This window comes from Chelonia mydas, chromosome 11 (assembly GCF_015237465.2).
Source record: "Chelonia mydas isolate rCheMyd1 chromosome 11, rCheMyd1.pri.v2, whole genome shotgun sequence".
NCBI lineage: Eukaryota > Metazoa > Chordata > Testudines > Cheloniidae > Chelonia > Chelonia mydas.
In genome coordinates this window covers 50708976-50727218 of record NC_051251.2, presented here as the reverse complement: position 1 = coordinate 50727218, position 18243 = coordinate 50708976, and the positions used below count along the sequence as shown (strand labels likewise).

General features: G+C 38.5%; 1 protein-coding gene across 1 annotated transcript in view; it reads right to left on the bottom strand.

Moving 5' to 3' along the window:
* The window catches only part of COL3A1 (collagen type III alpha 1 chain), a 67904-nt gene extending 50126 nt beyond the window's left edge, over positions 1-17778 (bottom strand). Inside the window, exon 1 of the mRNA XM_007069899.4 lies at positions 17423-17778. Within this exon, the coding sequence (XP_007069961.2) occupies positions 17423-17501 (79 nt within the window). The 5' untranslated portion in view covers positions 17502-17778. The remainder of the gene's footprint in view (positions 1-17422) is intronic.
* Positions 17779-18243: the final 465 nt, after the last annotated feature.

Here is an 18243-nt window from a genome sequence, read left to right as displayed (position 1 = left end):
CCATAATTTACCCAGGACTGTTTAATAAAAATATCATTATCCATAGCTAAAGGACATTGTGCTGATGAGTGCATGTGCACCATTGTGAGTGTATAAATGTGTACATATTTGTGCATGAGCATATATACATGCATGTACACACATTTATATATATAAAATATAAAACTAAGCATTTTAAAATGTCTTTGTTGACGTCACCTTTTTAAGGTTGAGATTTTCAGCTCCAAATACCTCTATTTGTCTGCTTTTTACCAACTGCTGCTTGTCTTTAACTACACTTGCTCAAGAATATCACTTTCATATTCTCCAGGAAGTTAAGTGCAAGGATTCACATTTTCACAGTTCCAGGTTTTCTCAAATCCTATTACATCAACATTATGTTGCTACTTTCGTCTCAGAAATTTATAAGGCCTGCTCCCGTTCCCATTGAACTTAATGGCACAGCTCCAGTGGAGAGCAGGATAGGGCCCATAGTTAGCATAGCCTATCACTGTTGGTGGAAAAATTCCCATTTCCAAATCAGCTATGCTCAACAGCTTCCACAAAATAGGGCCTTGTCCCAAAACACAATTTTTCATAATTAGTAAAACATGGTTTTCATTTTTTCCTCCATGAAAATAAATTGTATCAATGAAAATCAAATGAATTTCAATTGTCTTATAAAATGACTGAGATAATTTAATGGTAATAAATAAACCTGATTTCACTAAAGAGTCTTGTAACATTGTCATTCTTTTATTTTACAGTAGATGGCATGATTTAACAGAAAGAAGAATAGAGCACACAGACATCTGGCTATGATGACTTTCGTACTTGCTTCTAACTTTCTGGATTTCATTAAATCAGTTAAGAAATAAGCCTCAGAACAAATCTTTGAGGCTTTTGGCAGAATGAAAGTATTAAATAGGTTTTCCAGAGGAAAATTACATCTGGGTTGATTTAGCCTGTTCAAGACACCCCAGGGATACTCAGATGTAGATCTGTGTGTCAGCATGCTATGACATAATGCATCATCCATTACCCATAAAGACTAAAAGACAGCTCCAGAATAGTCTGGAAAGCTGATCTGTGCTAAAACATTCACAAGCGATACATAAAAATAATAAGGATATGAAAAAGGCTGACTCGTCTAGTTTTAAACTTGTGGCTGAAATAGTCAAATATTTGTCTTAACCAGATATTCTTGCTGGTTTTTACTTGTATATATAAAGACTAAGATTTCATAAAGTATCAAGAACAAATAGCCAATATCAAATCTGATCCCAGTTCTCAAAGCACTAGTTGTACTGGCTTTAAACAATTTCAGTTCTTTGAGAATGACTATGATGGCTTGCCAGTAATTGTGTAAATAAATAATAAATCCTTGAACATCTGCAAGACATTTTACAAAATAGAAATAGTTTTCTGTTGTAAAATGTATGTACCTTCAGAGTTTTTGTGCAACATTTCCTAAGTGTTCAGATCTTAAAGATTTCTATGCTTTGCAGTACCTAGGCTTTCCCCCAGCACTGAAATCACAACGTGTTATCCTGTCTCATACATTGATTCTGAGCTGGAGTCCAAAATTCCTATTTGCTAACCAGGCTAGCAGCAGGGTGGAGGCAGACCAGGCAGTGTTGACAGGAAATACTTCATGTTGCTCTGAAAGGATCCAATCTGGCTGATATATGGATGGGTTCAGACAACTACAGTAGGAAAGCATATCTGGACATCCTCTTGTGGAGAGAGGACAGCTGTGACACGGGATATAATCCTGACTTCTCTGAGGACTGGGGAATTTTGCTATTGAATTCAATAGCCTCAGGAACTGGCCTGTCATGTCGTCATTTTTTGCTTTACGTTTACTCAGACACTCTGATCCTCAGCTAACCACATATATATGAAAGGGGGGGAAAGATCTACATTTATTCTCCAAAACCACAGACTTTCTCCTCTTTGGATGAAGTGAAATCTCCAGGAGCTGCATTAGTAGCAGGATTTATAATTTGTTTTCAGACCAGCTAATAGAGGGTGAGAAAACCAAGAACATCTGAGCTGGTGTGATTCCATCCATCCCAATTCAACTCCAGGTTCCCCTGTAGGCTTTAGCACAAGCTGCTGACCTGAGTGAAAAGATGAGTTGCTATGTAATCACAGCTGATTTAACCGGAGTTAGCTATGGTAGGTCAGTAAACCCAAGTTAAGAACACACACTTTTTTTTTTTTTTTTGCAGTGAAGATATACTTGTAGAGGGCAGTCATCCATGTACACAAAAGCCAGTACGTTACATAATGGCTTTCAACCGTGGGTGGGGAAACTAAATTGAAAAAGTCTATTCTGTTAGGGTCTGATCCAAAGCTCACTGAAGTCAATAGGAACCTTTCCTACTATTTTAAGGGGAGTTAGACTGAGGCCATAAAGTGGGTGAGGGAAGATTTTTATAGCACCTAAGGGATTTAGGAGTACAAGACCCTTTGACTTTCAATGGGACATTTGCTCCTAAATTCCTTGGGCCTGATCCAAACCCCACTGAAGTCAAGGAGAGTCTTTCCAATGACTTCAATGGCCTTTGGGTCAGGGCCCTCAGATGCTTTTGAAATCTCCCCTTAAGTGTTTGTAATATATGTTTTCTTATTTCTCACCTATTTTGGGACACTAAACCTAAATCTAATCTACATGCTACTTAGAGTAGCTAATTCTAACATTGCTTTTATAATTCTTTTAAAATGCTCTATTTATTAGGTATTTCCTCAATGTAAAACAACATTGATTGAAAATGTGGATAAAGTAGAAAGGAAAGAAGTTGTTTAATATAGAGGGAAGATTTTGTAGTTCCTCTATGTTCTGGAATAGATTTATGGGAACATTAACAAGTTTTACCATCCCAGCTTTTGAAACAGCATTCCTTTCCACTTACTGAACAAAAAAGCAGAATGCCAAAATGCGTACCTTGTAGCAAATGGTATGGACTCTCGGACGGTTATGACGATGATGTTTATAAGAAAAGCAAACATGCTCATTCCATGCTAAGATCAGTAATGGAAACAAATGGGCACTCATAATGAACTCATTGGCTTGCTGGGCCAAAAATTTTTGAGCTGTTTTGAACTTTGTGCAATTAGATAAGTGCTAAGTACAGGAGAGGTCTGAAACACTTTCTGTTTCATAGGACTTATAAACTAGAGATGGAGAAATAAGCAGAGAAATATTTTAACTAGATGGGATTTTTTTTTTAACAAAAGACCTACAGACATTATCTCAACTTTAATTGCCCTCAAATGGTCATCTTCTAGAACTAATTTAATCCATTTTGATAAGCCATATTCTCCCATGTATACAAGCGGACAAGCTATAAACAGTAGGAATGTACTTCATAGAGGGGAATTGTTTAAAGCATAGGATTGGGAGTTAGGAGTTGTAGATTCTGCCACAAACTGTCTGTGCGACTTTGGGCAATTCACTTAGGCTGGGATTTTGGAAGGGGCTAAGAGGTTAGCATGTTTTTGAACTCTGTAGGATGTGTGGCATACAGATACACATTAACATTTGCAATAGTAAAGATAGGCCTTCTGACAGTTCACATATAGGAGTTCACTGAAATCAGTTTTTGTTGTGAGAAGAATAAAGAATTGAGGGCCTAATCCTATGCAAGTAAGTCTAAGCACACTGCATAAATTGGCTATGCACCCTGTTAAGCAGTCCTAAGGGGAGTCATCCCAGTAGGGAAGAGTAAGAAGGAGATCTGCAAACCATCTACAGACAGGAGACAACACATATCCCCGACCACGTCACTGTGAGTAGAAGTTATGTGGGAGTTACCCTGCAACACACTGTTCCAGCACAGAGAAACAGGTGAGACAGGGGGTTGGGATTGGAAAAGGGGGAAAATATGGATGGTTGCTTCCCAGCTTTTTCCCTCTTCCCCCCTCCCTGCTGGCCAAGGAAGATTCTTCCTACCAATGAGGTCCAGGATTAGGCCATTTTCAAGCATTTAGATAGTGAAGCGCTAGGAATTGCACACAGTTAATTAGAGGAGCAATTTCTGAGAGTGGAAAGAGATGCTGTTTTCAGAAAATTGATATAAGTTGATGTTATAAATAGTCATTTTTCCATTGTTTTTCATATTGTACCGGTTACTCATTAATTTAGGATCAGACTTTTCCATCCTCACAACACTGAGCAGTATCTTAATTCTGTAAGTGGTCCCATTGGCTTCAGCTGGAGTTTTCACAGAGTAAGGTACAACTTAATATGAGTAAGTGTGGCAGAAGCTAGTCCTAAATTAATGATTAGCTGGTATAATATGGGGGGAAAACCCAACCCTCTAATACATAAAGTTGCTATTTATAAGCAATTCTATCATCAATGAATTGTGATCCTACAAGCATGTAGCCTGAAGGAGGACTGCAGGACTGGGCCTACAACTGGTATTTCTCTTCCCTTTCTCTCAGCTAGTAAGAATAATTACATCAAGACGACATCTGCTTGATGACTAAAGAGTCCATCTGTGCCTGCCCATTATTCCACACCTAAAGGAATAATATTCTTTTTACAACACAGTTATGATTTCCAGAGCAATAAGTTCTGATGTCAGCTTACTAGTGAACATTATTAGCTGATTTAGGTCCAGGTCATCCTCATACAAAAGAACCCCACACACAGACTAGGAAAATCAATTAGGTTCATCTTGTGGTCTTTCCTTAGAGAATCCCATTGGAACAGGAGGGAGGCTGTTAGCCACTACATGGAGTGGGAAAGGGGCTAATTTCTCTAAGCATACAGTTGTCTTGAGATTGGGGGGGAAGGTGAGGGGGAAGAGGAGGGGTATCTTAGGACATCCACACAAAGCCTGGACATTTGGATGGAGGGCCAGTGCCAACCTGTTACTCTCTGGACTCTTCTATTTAGCCCTATGCTGATGGATCCCCTGCCAGCTGCTGTCCTAGCCCCTCACCCCACAACAGAGGTGCACAGCGAGGAGGGGGAGTAGTACAAAATAGTGCTAATAATGCTGCTATACCCTCATGAGTTTGAGATGGGATCTTATCCCAGTGAGAAGATGCACACAGCATCCCACTTCCATGACAATGCACAATAGAGACCAAAGGACATCTATTTGCTCAGTGGAAAGAATTGCATATCATGGAACTAATGTTCTCCCTTTTGAGATCCACCCCATCTGTCTCTTTTCCCTTTCAAGCCTTCAATCAGTGCAAATGTTTGCAGTTTAAGCTATCGTTACTCTTTTGTTTGTTAGAAACTCAAGATGTGTGTTATAATCACCAGATTACAATTTGTTGCTCAGTAAAATTTAGAATGCCTTCATTCTTATGCTCAGGCCTTGTCTACACTATGGAGGGAGATCGATCTACTTACAGCAGGGTCCACACTATGCTATGTCGAATGGAGACACTCTCCCATTGACTCCCCTTGCGCTTCTTGTTCAGGTGGAGTACAGGAGTCGACGGGAGAGTGATCCGTGGTCGATTTGGCGGGTCTTCACTAGACCCACTAAATCGACTGCCGATGCATCGATCACTGCAGGTCACTCCCCCAGTAAGTGTAGACAAATCCTCAGATTTTTGGCACTTTCATTACCTTTTTCAGTTGTGTTTGGATTAAGAATAGTAAATCTTGTTCTTTGTATTAAGTAAACTAATGATCTCGTTTGTCTCAGTGGTAGTGTGGTTTAAAACAATTGCGTCTACCTCACTGTATTTAATCTAGCCTTTTTATGTCATCCAGTCATTCTTGCATTTTAACATTCATAAGTGATGTTCTTAATAAAATGTCTGATGCTCGTTTAGCTATGTATGCAAGACTAGGTGTCATTCTGACAGAAGGACTATATTCTGCCTGTGATTTTTACAGTCTGGTTTCACTGGTTTCAATTGGTGTTCAACACATGGAATGAACACATTGCAAAATATTCCACTCATTTCTGAAATGTTAATGGGGTAAGCACAAAGAAATGATCACACTGTGCCTTCATTCATAAAGTGAGTATTTCAAACAATAAAACTTATTTAATAAAAAGCTACTTATTTTGATATAGGCTAAATACAGCAAACCATTTTTTTCCTAGGTTGCTCACAGAATTATGTTATCCATTCTTCTGAATTCCCTATGCCATTCTGATGAAAGGAATTAGTGAATACACGTATTGGGTGGGTTTTATGCTAAGATTTCAAATTTGTATATGGGTTTTATAAGAGGGACCCTAAAATGATCTTTAGGGTAGGAGGGTGAAAAGAAGCTTGGTATATTTTGATGTTTCCTCCTTCTCCATCTCCCCCGTGTCCCCCTCCCCCTCACCATAAAAAACACCCTGTTTATTCATCAGCCTACAAGTTCATCATTATAATTAGCATATTTTTGTTTTTAACTAGTACCAGGGCTGATTACATGTTAGGTCAAAAGCTGATCCATAAAATCAGTTGCAGTCACAACAGGGCTTTGAGCTTGTATCAGTTTGAGAATCTGTTCCAATCCATGATTGTATGACTGGAAATCAAGTGATTTCAGCCTGCTTCTTAAAGTCACTGACACCAAAGGTCACACAGGGTCATGTGACAAAATCAGAGTAATGTGGGAACATAGAGACTGGAAAAAACTCATAGACATTTACCCGTGTTAGGAAGAGAAACTGAAATATTATGCTATTGTCTCCACATAAGAAATTCTTAACCTCAAATTCAAAACCACCTGTTCTTGGGCATTTCAAAAAGCTCTGGTAACTTTAAAAATGTATTTCATTACCTTGTACCTCTGTACCTAGGGACCACAAATGGATAGGCCATAATACTGCAAGGAAGTCTGTTCTTGTGATATTTCTTACCTGTCTACAAGCAGGAATCGCTGGAAAGATTTTAAAACAGGCCTTTTTTTCTTGGGGGGTTGGGGAAAGGGGCCTCAGCTCCCACTGCGTTCAAGGTGCACTAAGAGGCTTGAAGGACAGGGTCCAATTATTACAATTTAAAAGCTTAAACCTGAACTTGTGAAACGGAACAAATATTATTTCCAATTTTTTATTGATTAGCTTTGCTGGTCATAACTAAGCAATTTCTATCAAGTAATTAAAATCCAAAATGAGGCATGGAAAATTATGTTTTCTAACCAAATGAGAGGGCTAAATATTTTATTTAGTGGCTGTTTCTAAGATCTGCCTGGAAGAACCTAGCTTAGTTCAATGCTTTTCTCAAGAGATGTCAGCAGATGGGAAATGTTTCAGTGCTGTGCAGTACATATGGTAACACAATTTACGTTTTCAGATACAATAGGCAAATTCAGTCCTAGTGTAACTCCACTGACTTTGATGAAATATATCAGAGATGAATAAAGCAGCAGGGGTCTGCACTAACATAATGCCCTGTGCAATTTCATTGACTTCAATGAATTGACATGGGTCGTAAATCAGTGGAGAATTTGGCTCTTGAACTTTATATTCAAATGATGTATTAAAAAGAGGTCCAGCACACTGTCCATAGAAAGAAATCATATCCATGACTGCAAATAAAGTACAAGTATCTGTAAGGCTTCAGAAATGGAACAGGTCAGTCAACGATGTGATTCTGTATGAACAGGACAGTGTCATTCTGTCCTCATTTGTAAAACAATTTGTGTTCATTCACCTGCCTCCATACATATTTTGGACTCTTAGTGGATATGTATGGCAGTGTCTAGAGTTTTCCCTTGAATCTCTTCTAGTCAAGATTAAATAGCTAGCTGTAAAACTCTGTTTTGGTTACAACACTATTATGTCAAAATTATAAAGTTAACAAAGCAAACCATTGTAGCTGTTTTATTACAGTTGGCAAAGGCATTTCCAATTTTTGGACCATCTGTTAACTATAAATTTGCTACATTGTTTTTCAGCCGCTGGCTTCTAAGTATTTCAAATCCTTTTTTCTTAACTAATACCTGTCCTAATGCTAGTAAGAGAGTACAATGCAGAAAGCCTGGTATTGCTAGTGAGTTCTGGTGTCTAAAGGGGGCATAAGCATTGTTGCTGACCTCAATCCCCCTACAGTTAAGGATGTTAGAAAAATGTGAATTCAAGGGCTGGGTCTGTGAAAACTGGAAAAGTGGAGATTTTGAATAGAAACAAGCCTATAGCAACTTTGTTTTCTTCAGCTAATCTAACCTGAAAAGATGCAGCTGGATTTAAATTTCTCTGTATAGATTATTTGATTCTTACTAAAAAGAGGGCTATTATACAGACGACCACCCTGGCAGCATCCAAAAGGACAGTAGGTTCAGAGTACTGTGTACAGATTTTACAAACATCTGAGCTGATTTTAAATTACTATGCTCAAATATCTGTAATTCCCACTACAATAGCCTTTTTGTTTCCTTTCAGGTGACCATTCTTCCATGAAACAACTGGCATGCAATCACAGTGAGTCTGTACAGAGCCAAGCAGGATATCCTAACATAGATTGACAGACAAATAGTCAAAAAGAGCCTCTCACTAATATCAGAGTGATTTCCAAAGAGCACAATTGCTGTGTTCACATGCATATAGTTCAAGGAAAACACGGGCAGTGTAGTTCATTGTTTCTTTGGGGTTCAGTGTAATAGCTACACTGAACTGCAAAGTAACAATGAAGCATCCCTCCTATATTTTTCATTAACTGTGTGCAAGTGAACAATTGTTTCTGTTATGTTTTTTGAAAGAAGAGCTGCAATTTTGTTCACACATCTCTACCAAAGAGAAAACATCAGGAAGAAAAAAATAGAGGATGAAAACCAAGAGATATTCACAAGAGAGGGCCCGATAATGCACCCACTGGTCAACGAGAGTTTGACTTCAGTGGGAGCAAGTTATGGCCCAGAGTGGAAGATAAAACCAGTGTTGGGAAGGAGCTCCAATAGTGCATTACCCTGGAATGTAGCTTCCAGCCACAACTCAGTCCTTAAAATCTACTACTGAAAATAGGCATCCATACTCCCGTGATACCACGTTGCACTGGACTGCTGGAAGATACTGGACCTAAAGCTGGCATAGGTGGCCATGGAAATATCAGTCCAAGGAAGAGGGAATCCTCTGATAACACAGAATCAAAGTAGTAGCATCTACAACATCTTCCAGCAGCTGATGTAGGGAACATTGATGGGGAAAGGCAGTCAGGCAGGGGCCGCCTCCAGACTGGTGATCTCCAGTTGCAAAATTGGTCTCTTGGGGCTGTTGGCAGTTTGATGCACACAGACAGCTCAGGCCTTAAAGCTACATTTGCATCCCACTTTATGGGTTGTGCTTGTGCCCCTTTGGCCATAACTAAGCATCTAAGGCACAGTGTACACTTGCCTTCAAAGTAGGAGGCTACATTCTACCTTAAAATAAACATCATTACTTTAAAGAAATATTCTTAGGTTGTTTAATGCCTTGTGTGTGATTCAGTCCCCTGGCAAACATCTTTTCACAGAACATTTGTGTGAAACAAAGTACGTAAAAAGTGCAGGTATTATTACAGTGCATGTCATATTCAGTCTCATTCTTATATTTCATTTATAAAACTACAGCACTTGAGAAAAATCATGGAAAATGGAAGTGGTTTCTTAGCTAATCTGAAAAGAATCTCCTCTGATGTATTTTCACTAAACACAGCCAGACGTCCCAGTGTCTGAAGTTTACCCTAACTAAACTTAACAAACGATTGTTGTTTGACTGGTTATATCATGTTTTCCATTGTCATTCTGACATGAAACAGGCACAGTTTCCAGCTCTGGAAACTTAGAGCCAGCAGGATTAGTACTGAAATAAAAAAAGGAATGCATGGGGGAGGTTGGATTTTGTTTTAAGTGAGAAGAGTTATGAAGTGAAGATAGCTGTTCTTATGAAACACTGTTTGTTCTAAAAGAGAAACGAATATTTGGTCTCATGTACTGTAGCCTAAGGATTGCTCTAACTTGTGTTCTTGCTGCAGTCTCCCTCTATGCACCATCTAGCAGCCAAGAAAGGCGGACCAAGGCATCATCTCTGGGAACTATTTCCATTCCTTTTATGATGCCAATGACACAAAGGAGACATACACAAAGGAAAATTAACCCCTAAACATTAAAAACATGTCTAAAAACTGGAGTCTCCTTCTACCAAACCAGGCAGCTTCTGAGCCTGGACCACATGAAGGGACAGCCAGAAAAATCTGTGAGGATCCCCTGACTGTGTTTCCAGGGAAACAGAGCCTCATGTGCTTTGCTCCCATCCCTTCTAGTAGCATGGTCCCTGAAGGAGAGGTGCGGTCTGTCACCTTGGGGCTGCTCTGTATCAGAATACAGAGAGGATACCATGGGTATTAGTGCTACCTTAAGTAGCGTTAATTTCAGTGAGAATTATACATGAAAATCCTGCGTTAAGCATGGAATGGAGTTGTGAAGAGTGCCTGTGGTCCCCTGTTCAACCTCCTCTAACAGTAACCTTGCCTACAAAACCCTTCAGAACTCTTGCACAAAGAGCCAATCTAAGTATTTCTGGGCACAGTATACTCTGGAAATAGCAGGAAATACAGAGAAATAGCATCTCACCCCCCTCCCTAAGAAGGATTTCAAGTATGTTAAGTCCCTTCCATTTGTGTCAGTGGAAGGGAGTATGCTGACTACTGTATACAAACAAACAATAATTGTCCTTAACCTTAGTGGGTGGGGGAATGGGGCAAATTCTGAAATCTTTAGAGAATGTTTCATTCTTTATTCCGGCAAAAGACCCACTGGACAATAAGAGTTTTGCTTGAGTAAAATTTGCATAGCTATTCAGTAGGACTTCAAGATCTATTCCATGCACTATAGAATTCAACTCCATATTGAATCATCAGGAATGTTTTGTATAGGATATATTATTATTATGACAAATGCCTGGGACGAGAGATAGATTGATGTAGTATTCTTGCAACTATTTTAAGGTTAAAATATTGTTAAAATAAAGGTTAAAAATCATGCATTTTTTAAAAAAAACTAAGCTAGGTTAACTTAATTATGGTAGCTGCCAAAGATCAAAACTAGAAAGTCCAGAAATTAGTCTTTAACTGCACTTTTAATGTGCTATATAAGAAATAGTAGCTGTCAAAGATAACATTTTGCCACCTAGTATTAAAGTGCTTTTGAATATTACAGAACTAAATATATTTTTCATTTAAATGTTGTATCCATGGAGATGCTTGTCTGATTATAGGTTTATAAACTTTCATAGAGGCTTTGGATAAGCAGGCAGTGGATGATTAGTAATCCTTTCACCTGGGACCAGGTTCTTGGTTGAAGCCTCAGCCACCTGAAGTATTATAATGTATAATTTACTAAGCCACCACTCGAAGGATACTGCATGGCAATGAGGTTAGGGCCATGGAGAAACCATGGGGCAAGTTTCAGGATGAATAACATTGATGTTATTCCAGCTTCTTTAAGGTGCACCCGCAGTTTCTAGGTATCGCTGGTGACAAATTTTATGTTACTATGTCACTTTGCTTTTCCACAACGACCTCAGAATCTAATCTAGTTACCTCAAGTCCCTCAACAGCCATTTGCCATTGAACTTCTTGTCACCCATTTTCTTCTTTTCCTTTGTTTGCAGTCTGTAGCAGACCCTTTGTTTCATGATCAAACACAACAAAAAGAGAACTCTGGAAATGAGATGACTAATGCACACAGCTATTGATCTAGCTCCAGTACCATAGGTTTTGAAGAGTCATTATCCCAAGCTGATTTTTTGGGAAGGGCATGCAATCATTTCAGTGGCTGCTGCAATTGTTGCTCTTCTCAGGGTCACTGGGTTACTGCTCAGTCATAAGACGACATCCAAGAACAACAGTGTTCATGCTGCCTGCCAGCCTGAGAAAACACACCACGCTATCAAATACCACTCGTGGCAGCCTGAGCCTCTGCATTCTCTCAATAGACAGCTGTTAAACCAAAATGCAGAGTTAGAGATAGAAAGAACTAAATGTCCACAAGCACATGTTAGTAGGTGAAACAGCAATGCTAGTTACAACCTCCATCACCCTCCAACCATGATGCATATCATCGTCTCCAGATTATCAAAACAGATGTGTCCCAAGTTATTTATTATATCTGTGATTAAATAGTGAGCCATAACAAGCTTTGAACCCATGTTAGCATTCCAGGCACCAGATTGAATAAGATATCCATGTCAGTATGGCACAGGGGAAAAAAAGGATGCTAATTCTTGCTCTTTTTTCTCCTCCATCAAGTGAACTGTTTAAAGCCAACAACTGTCTAAGGCTGGCAACAACTAACATTTGGCAAGAGGTGGTAACATTTGTCTAATTCAAGACCCAAAACTTCACAACAACTGGAAAAGAAGAGAGGATCTGCTTGTGATTTGTAACTCTGTGAGGAGGGTGGGTATTATAGCTCTGACTCAAATACTGAGTCTGTTAACAATAATATTACTGCCGCTGGACAACACCCTGAACCTCTGCTTCCTCCCTTCTTTGTAATAAAGCAGTGGATGTTTCTAATTCCACTGCCCTTTCAAAAACAGTCTGCTTAGCCTTGGTCTCAACTCAAAAACAAAATATGGAAAATTATGAAAGAAATCAAATGGTTTCACTCCCATAAGGCTAATGTCTGTGTGATCTAAATGGTGTTGAGAAATCACATTCTAACACAATCATGCACACTTGGTTGAAGGGCTGGATTCCCCCGACTTTAGTTTAGGCTCAGATTTTTCCAAATCAAAGTCACACATCACTCTTCCAAAACACAGTCTTGCCTGAGAGGTACACATTGCTGAATTTTTATTTCAAACTGTAAGTTTCAACAATTCGTTAGTTTAAAATTTGGTAGCCAGAAAGCACAGGCTAAGACATCCAGGTGCCAGATGTGCACTGCCACACGATCTCCTGGGCCCACTCTGCATTACATCAAGGTGCCAGTTTCTTTATCCACAATGTTTTGGGAGCTGGATCAACTTGAGAAAATTCTCAGTCAAGTTATGAGACATTTTTTTAGACAATGGATCCAAAAGAACATGAAGAGTAGGTAATGGCCCTTGCAGTATGCTCAGATTGATTGTGTCCCACATGGCAGCATGTTATTGCTGTCTAATAAAGACCACTGGAATAATTTTTTTACAACCATACCATTGGCCTTTCCTTTCACTTGCTCAGCTAAAGAAATCCTGCTTCTTACTGCCCTTCTTATCTTCCCTTTTTGTTATCTTTTGGTGTTCATCTGCTTCATGTTCGCTAAATGATGGATAAGATGTACGTGGCACAAACCCAAGTATATTTTCTTTGGGTACGAGACACCTGATCTCTTGTATTTGAACACCAAATAGATCAGTTTATCTCTACAGTATAGTTATCCGTGGCCCTGCACTGATGGTACCAGGCATGTCTCAGTCTAACCCTGCTTTTATCTTCACTATGGCAAGCTTGAGGAGATGTCTGGGTTGGTGATAGAAAGACATTGCTGACTGTCTGAAGTGTTTCCGTTTCACCAGCTAATTCAATGGATTAATCTACAATGAATGCACAGGTAGCATGCTGGCAAACACTAAAAATGTTGCTATTCTTCTAGAAACCATACATTACCGCTCTAACACTTTCCAGTTTAAAAAAAGCATAATCTTAAACTGGAGCTATTTTGTAGAAATAAAACTATTTTTGCAGCTATTCAATCAAATGTAGATGTTCAGAATGAAGAGTTAATGCAGAAGCAACAACATACTGTTACTGCAGCCTATTTACGGTGGCTACATTCCACTTTTTAAAAACTGCCACTTGGAATACCGTATTAATATGAAAGATCAAACATCATTCTCAAAGAATGGTTTAGGAGATGTCCACCTGTGCAAGAAAGAGGTGTGCTGCTGTAGCAAACAGTTGAGGCAGCATTTATACTATAATATAAGCGTGAAGCATAGAATTGGCTGCAAAGTATGCAGAGGGTCTGATTCTGCTGACATGCTCCTTTTTCAGCAGTGGAGTTCTGATCATTCCAGTGGAGTTACTCACAATTTACAGGGTGTAAATAAGAGAACAATCAGGCCCTAGCTCTCCAAAATCTCCTTATACTCATTGTGGGTATGGATGATCTATTGCTAGCAAAGGCTGGTGGGAAATAGTGTTGGCTGGGTAACAGTTTGAAAGCCATTTTAAGGAACTACTCAAGGGAATGAAAGCAGGGTCTAATAACAGTGAAGCAGAATTGTACTCAGTTCTTGGCCCCGATTCTTATAGACACAGAAGCTCCTTTACACCACTCTGGCAGTGTAAAGGAGCCTTCAGATAGGTGTAACCCAATATGTTTGCAGCAGTCTTTCTTAAAACAGGTTTCATTATAGGAACACAGAGAAAACTAGTCTCACTCCCTGCTACTTCTGTACTAGTAACAAAGTTTGTGTGTTACAGTGAACTTCAGTCACCTATGATATTGGTTAGGGTGACCATATGTCCTGTTTTTAAAGGGACAGTCCTGTTTTTTGGGACTTTTTCTTATGTAGCTGCCTATTATCCCCCACCCCCATCCCGTTTTTTCACAGTTGCTATTTGGTAACCCTATATAGGTGAATATTTGTGGCTTGAAGCAGGGCTTTTAGGATAGAATAACTTCTATTATGTTCCATATATTTTAAAATACCTTTAAATGGGTGTATATAAATTCTTTCAAAGATGTGTAATTTAAATATTATTTCTATAATTTGACTCTTTTCCAGGAACATGTACATACCTGACCAGAAGAATTGTATTCACAGGAGTAAGGTTTTAGTCTCAGATTTGTCAACACCAACAATTTTCTGCACAAATTATTTTCAAAGTTACAGTAACTTTGGGACAGAGTTGGCCAGAATGCAACACTTCTGTTTCATAATAATAAAATAAATAATAACAATAATTTATTATTATTATTATTTAAAGGCGAGTAAATGTTGCCCGATGTAAGGGTGGCAGAATTGGGCCTTGTATAATTAAATAGCTCCCAAACCACTGATTCAATAATGTAACACGTGAGTATTAAGTATTCATTTCTTGACTCTGAATCTTCATTTGTTGCAGGTGAAGCAGAACTACCAGTCACTAGATGGCACTTCATTATGAAAGAGGTTTGTGAAGATATCTTAAACTGATGAAACTTTTAACACAGATCAGAAAATCTACGTTTAGCCCATCTCAAGCGAAATATTTTTGTTCACAAGAACTCTAGCTAGATTATCAAGACATTTTATAGCCTGGATTAGTGTTAGTAAATGAACATTTCATATTCCATAATATCCATAACTTGAGCTGAGTAGAGGTTCGATCTTAGACTGTGTTTAAACTTCCCTTTCCGGTTATTACAGAAAAACTAAGAAACTCATAGCCCAGAGCTACATCTGACTATTATGAACACACTGTTTACTCAGCAGCTTCCTTAATATCTTTGCCAAGGCTTGTCTACTGACAAGATTTTCCAAGGAAAATTTTATATTGACTTGCTTTTGATACAAACCATATAAACATTCTTTTTGAGACAGCAATTCAGCATGTCTGGAAATTCTCTTTTCAGACATGGAAACATTAGCTCTCAAACCCATCAATGCACTGTACATGCATTAACAATATTAATGGTCAACTCTCTGAATTATCTTTGTATTATTCATTTTTTGAGTATGTCCATGGGATGCAGGGTGGGAGAAAAAATAGGAGCAATTTCAGAAGAGTGAACAGATTTTTAACCTTGTGGAAAAGTACTTTCCAGAGTAAGGACAGTACTCTATATTCTGAGCAAACCAAAAAGAGATATTCAATTTCAGTTGCATTTACAATTTGATTGACTGATGTTTTACCAGCTTCATCAAACTAACCATCTCTCTCTAACCCATATGGAAACTAGCCCAGTAAGGAAATGTTGCCATACCATGCACTTTGAATGTGCCAAACATTTCTTAGACATAACTGTTTCTTTCTATGTGCAAAATTGACCATTACTAGAACAAATGTGTTTTGTAACACAGTAAAGTCTGGGGACAACCAAAGTGAGGGGAAGGGTCTTGTCAGGGGATGACATGCAGGAGGGTTTTCTTGAAAAGGGAGATCAAACTGAGGGTGATTTTCACTGTGGGTGGCTGGTGGCTAAGGATCCCATTATCTACAGTGAAAAAACATGTTAATTAATTTTGTTGCTGTAAACAGAGAAGAGTCTCCACTGCATAAATTTCCTCTGGCTTTGCAATATTCTTTTTATTGACATTTGGAACTCATTTGGGCACTTCTTTGTTACAGATTATAGTACCTGATTTGCTCACAAAAGAAACATTCATCCTAGGCTCCAATTGTTCCATTGCTCAAACATCCTGTTAGAAATATAGTAAACCCTGATGCACAGGTTGCTTTCTAGCTCTGCTTTCACAGACAAGTTGGCCATCAATTTGTTAAAGTAATCATTTCTAATAGTTTCCTTTTTTTTGACCAGGGCTGGGTGTGTGTATAAAAAGTTTGGCTGCATTTGACTGCTCTGCATTTTATATTAATTTGCTGTCATTTATCAAATTATCTATTTTATTAGCTTCTTTCATGCATGAACATCTCTTTCACATTTAGAAGACAAAAGTATTATTTCACACCTTAAGAGTAAAAAGATATGAAACATAATGATGACAATGTCTAGGGAATAGTACAGATCCCCAAAGCATCAAGTGTTCTTATGGAAACTCATCTGTTAACTATCATAGTTATCATCACTTCAAGTTGAAATTGAGTGTAGAGTAATTTTTCACTATATTCCAGGTTCATTTTGTGTCAGTGATCTGTTGCATTGCACACCTCCCTGAGAAGATCAGTTAGCTGTTAATTGATCTTCTAAGAGTTTGAAATAGCCTGCAGATGAGTGATAGAAAAGCTTTTAGCAGAGTGAATGCATTCACCCACTTGCTGTGTGTGAAAAATAAAAACTCAACAAGCTGACAGATATTTGCTTGTGCAGCTTTACAAAAATGGTTTCAGCAACCTTGGTTGCAATTTCTAAGTTTTTTTTCTATAGGCTAAAATCTTTAAAGCATATTCCTACAGTGCCAAAGGAGCACTTACTGTATGGTGTAGAAGAGCAATCTAGCAAACAGCTGGAAACACAGGCTTATTACGTGAGACAAATAACTTCCAGACTACATAGAGCTAGCATTCAAAACAAAATCATTACCCCTCCCCCCCCCCAAAATAAAACTTTCCAGAGCCTATAATATGAACACCAGAAAGAACAAGAACAACTGCAGCTTAAATAGAGAAAAATGTACACAGGAAAAGCAAAACATTTCTTACATTTAGGAACCTTCTGGTTAGTAATCTACATATTCTAGTATTCAGCTAAAAAACTTTATCTATCTATCTCGTAATGTTGAATGGGTGAAGGAAAAGTATCCTGGGGAGACTTGGGAATACTGTTTTCTTATGTTCTATTAAGATGAACTGATGAAAATAAAAAATAAACTCATAAGAAATTTGAATTACTCACCATCTTGTTGTGCCAAAGTAATTGAGGGTTGAAACACTGCAAGAATGAGCCAAGTTACTTTTTGCACAAAGCTCATCATGTCTAAATATTAGACATGAGACTCTATGTGCAAAAATAAAAATGGGGGGAAAGAAAAATCAATTCAAAATAGCACCATCAATTGTTCCCTGCCCTTTCAGCACCGGGCCCTGCACAGAACTGAGCCACAGGCATTCCTTTGCTTTGGCCTTAAATAGGAAAAAGTTTGGCTTCCTTTACTTTCCAGCCCCTTTCTGAAATATGAGAGGAAGACCAATCCCCTTAACAGTAAAAGAAATTATTAATTTTTTTCTTGGCCTTATAGAAGAAACAGCCAACTAAACTAGATAAATAGCACATCTGGAGCTTTTGTATGTGTATGCTGTACCCACCCACACAAATGTGTACTAGACTATATGATATCTGCACAATGAGCGTGTATGTGTTTGCACTGCATGTAAGTGAGGTGGGAAAGAAGTTACCGTGGCTTTCTATGTGGTAATGCATTTTTTCCCTGTCAATTAGGACTCAGCCAAGATGTAGAATACTTGATGCTTCAGTAAAGTTCAACCCTGCAACTTCATAATGAAAATAAATAGTAGCTCTCTTTCATGATGGGAGACCACAGAAAATGAAGGCGTCCCAGAAGTTAAAGAAAGTGCACTTTTCATCCTCAGGAGTACAAGTCACACGAAATGAAATGGGGCCCTGAGTGCTGGCCGCTGAATTTCAGCGCTGTTACAGTGCCATCCTGCCATTGTCTCATCATGGTTGTAGTTTTGTAGTGATCTAGGGAGTAATGA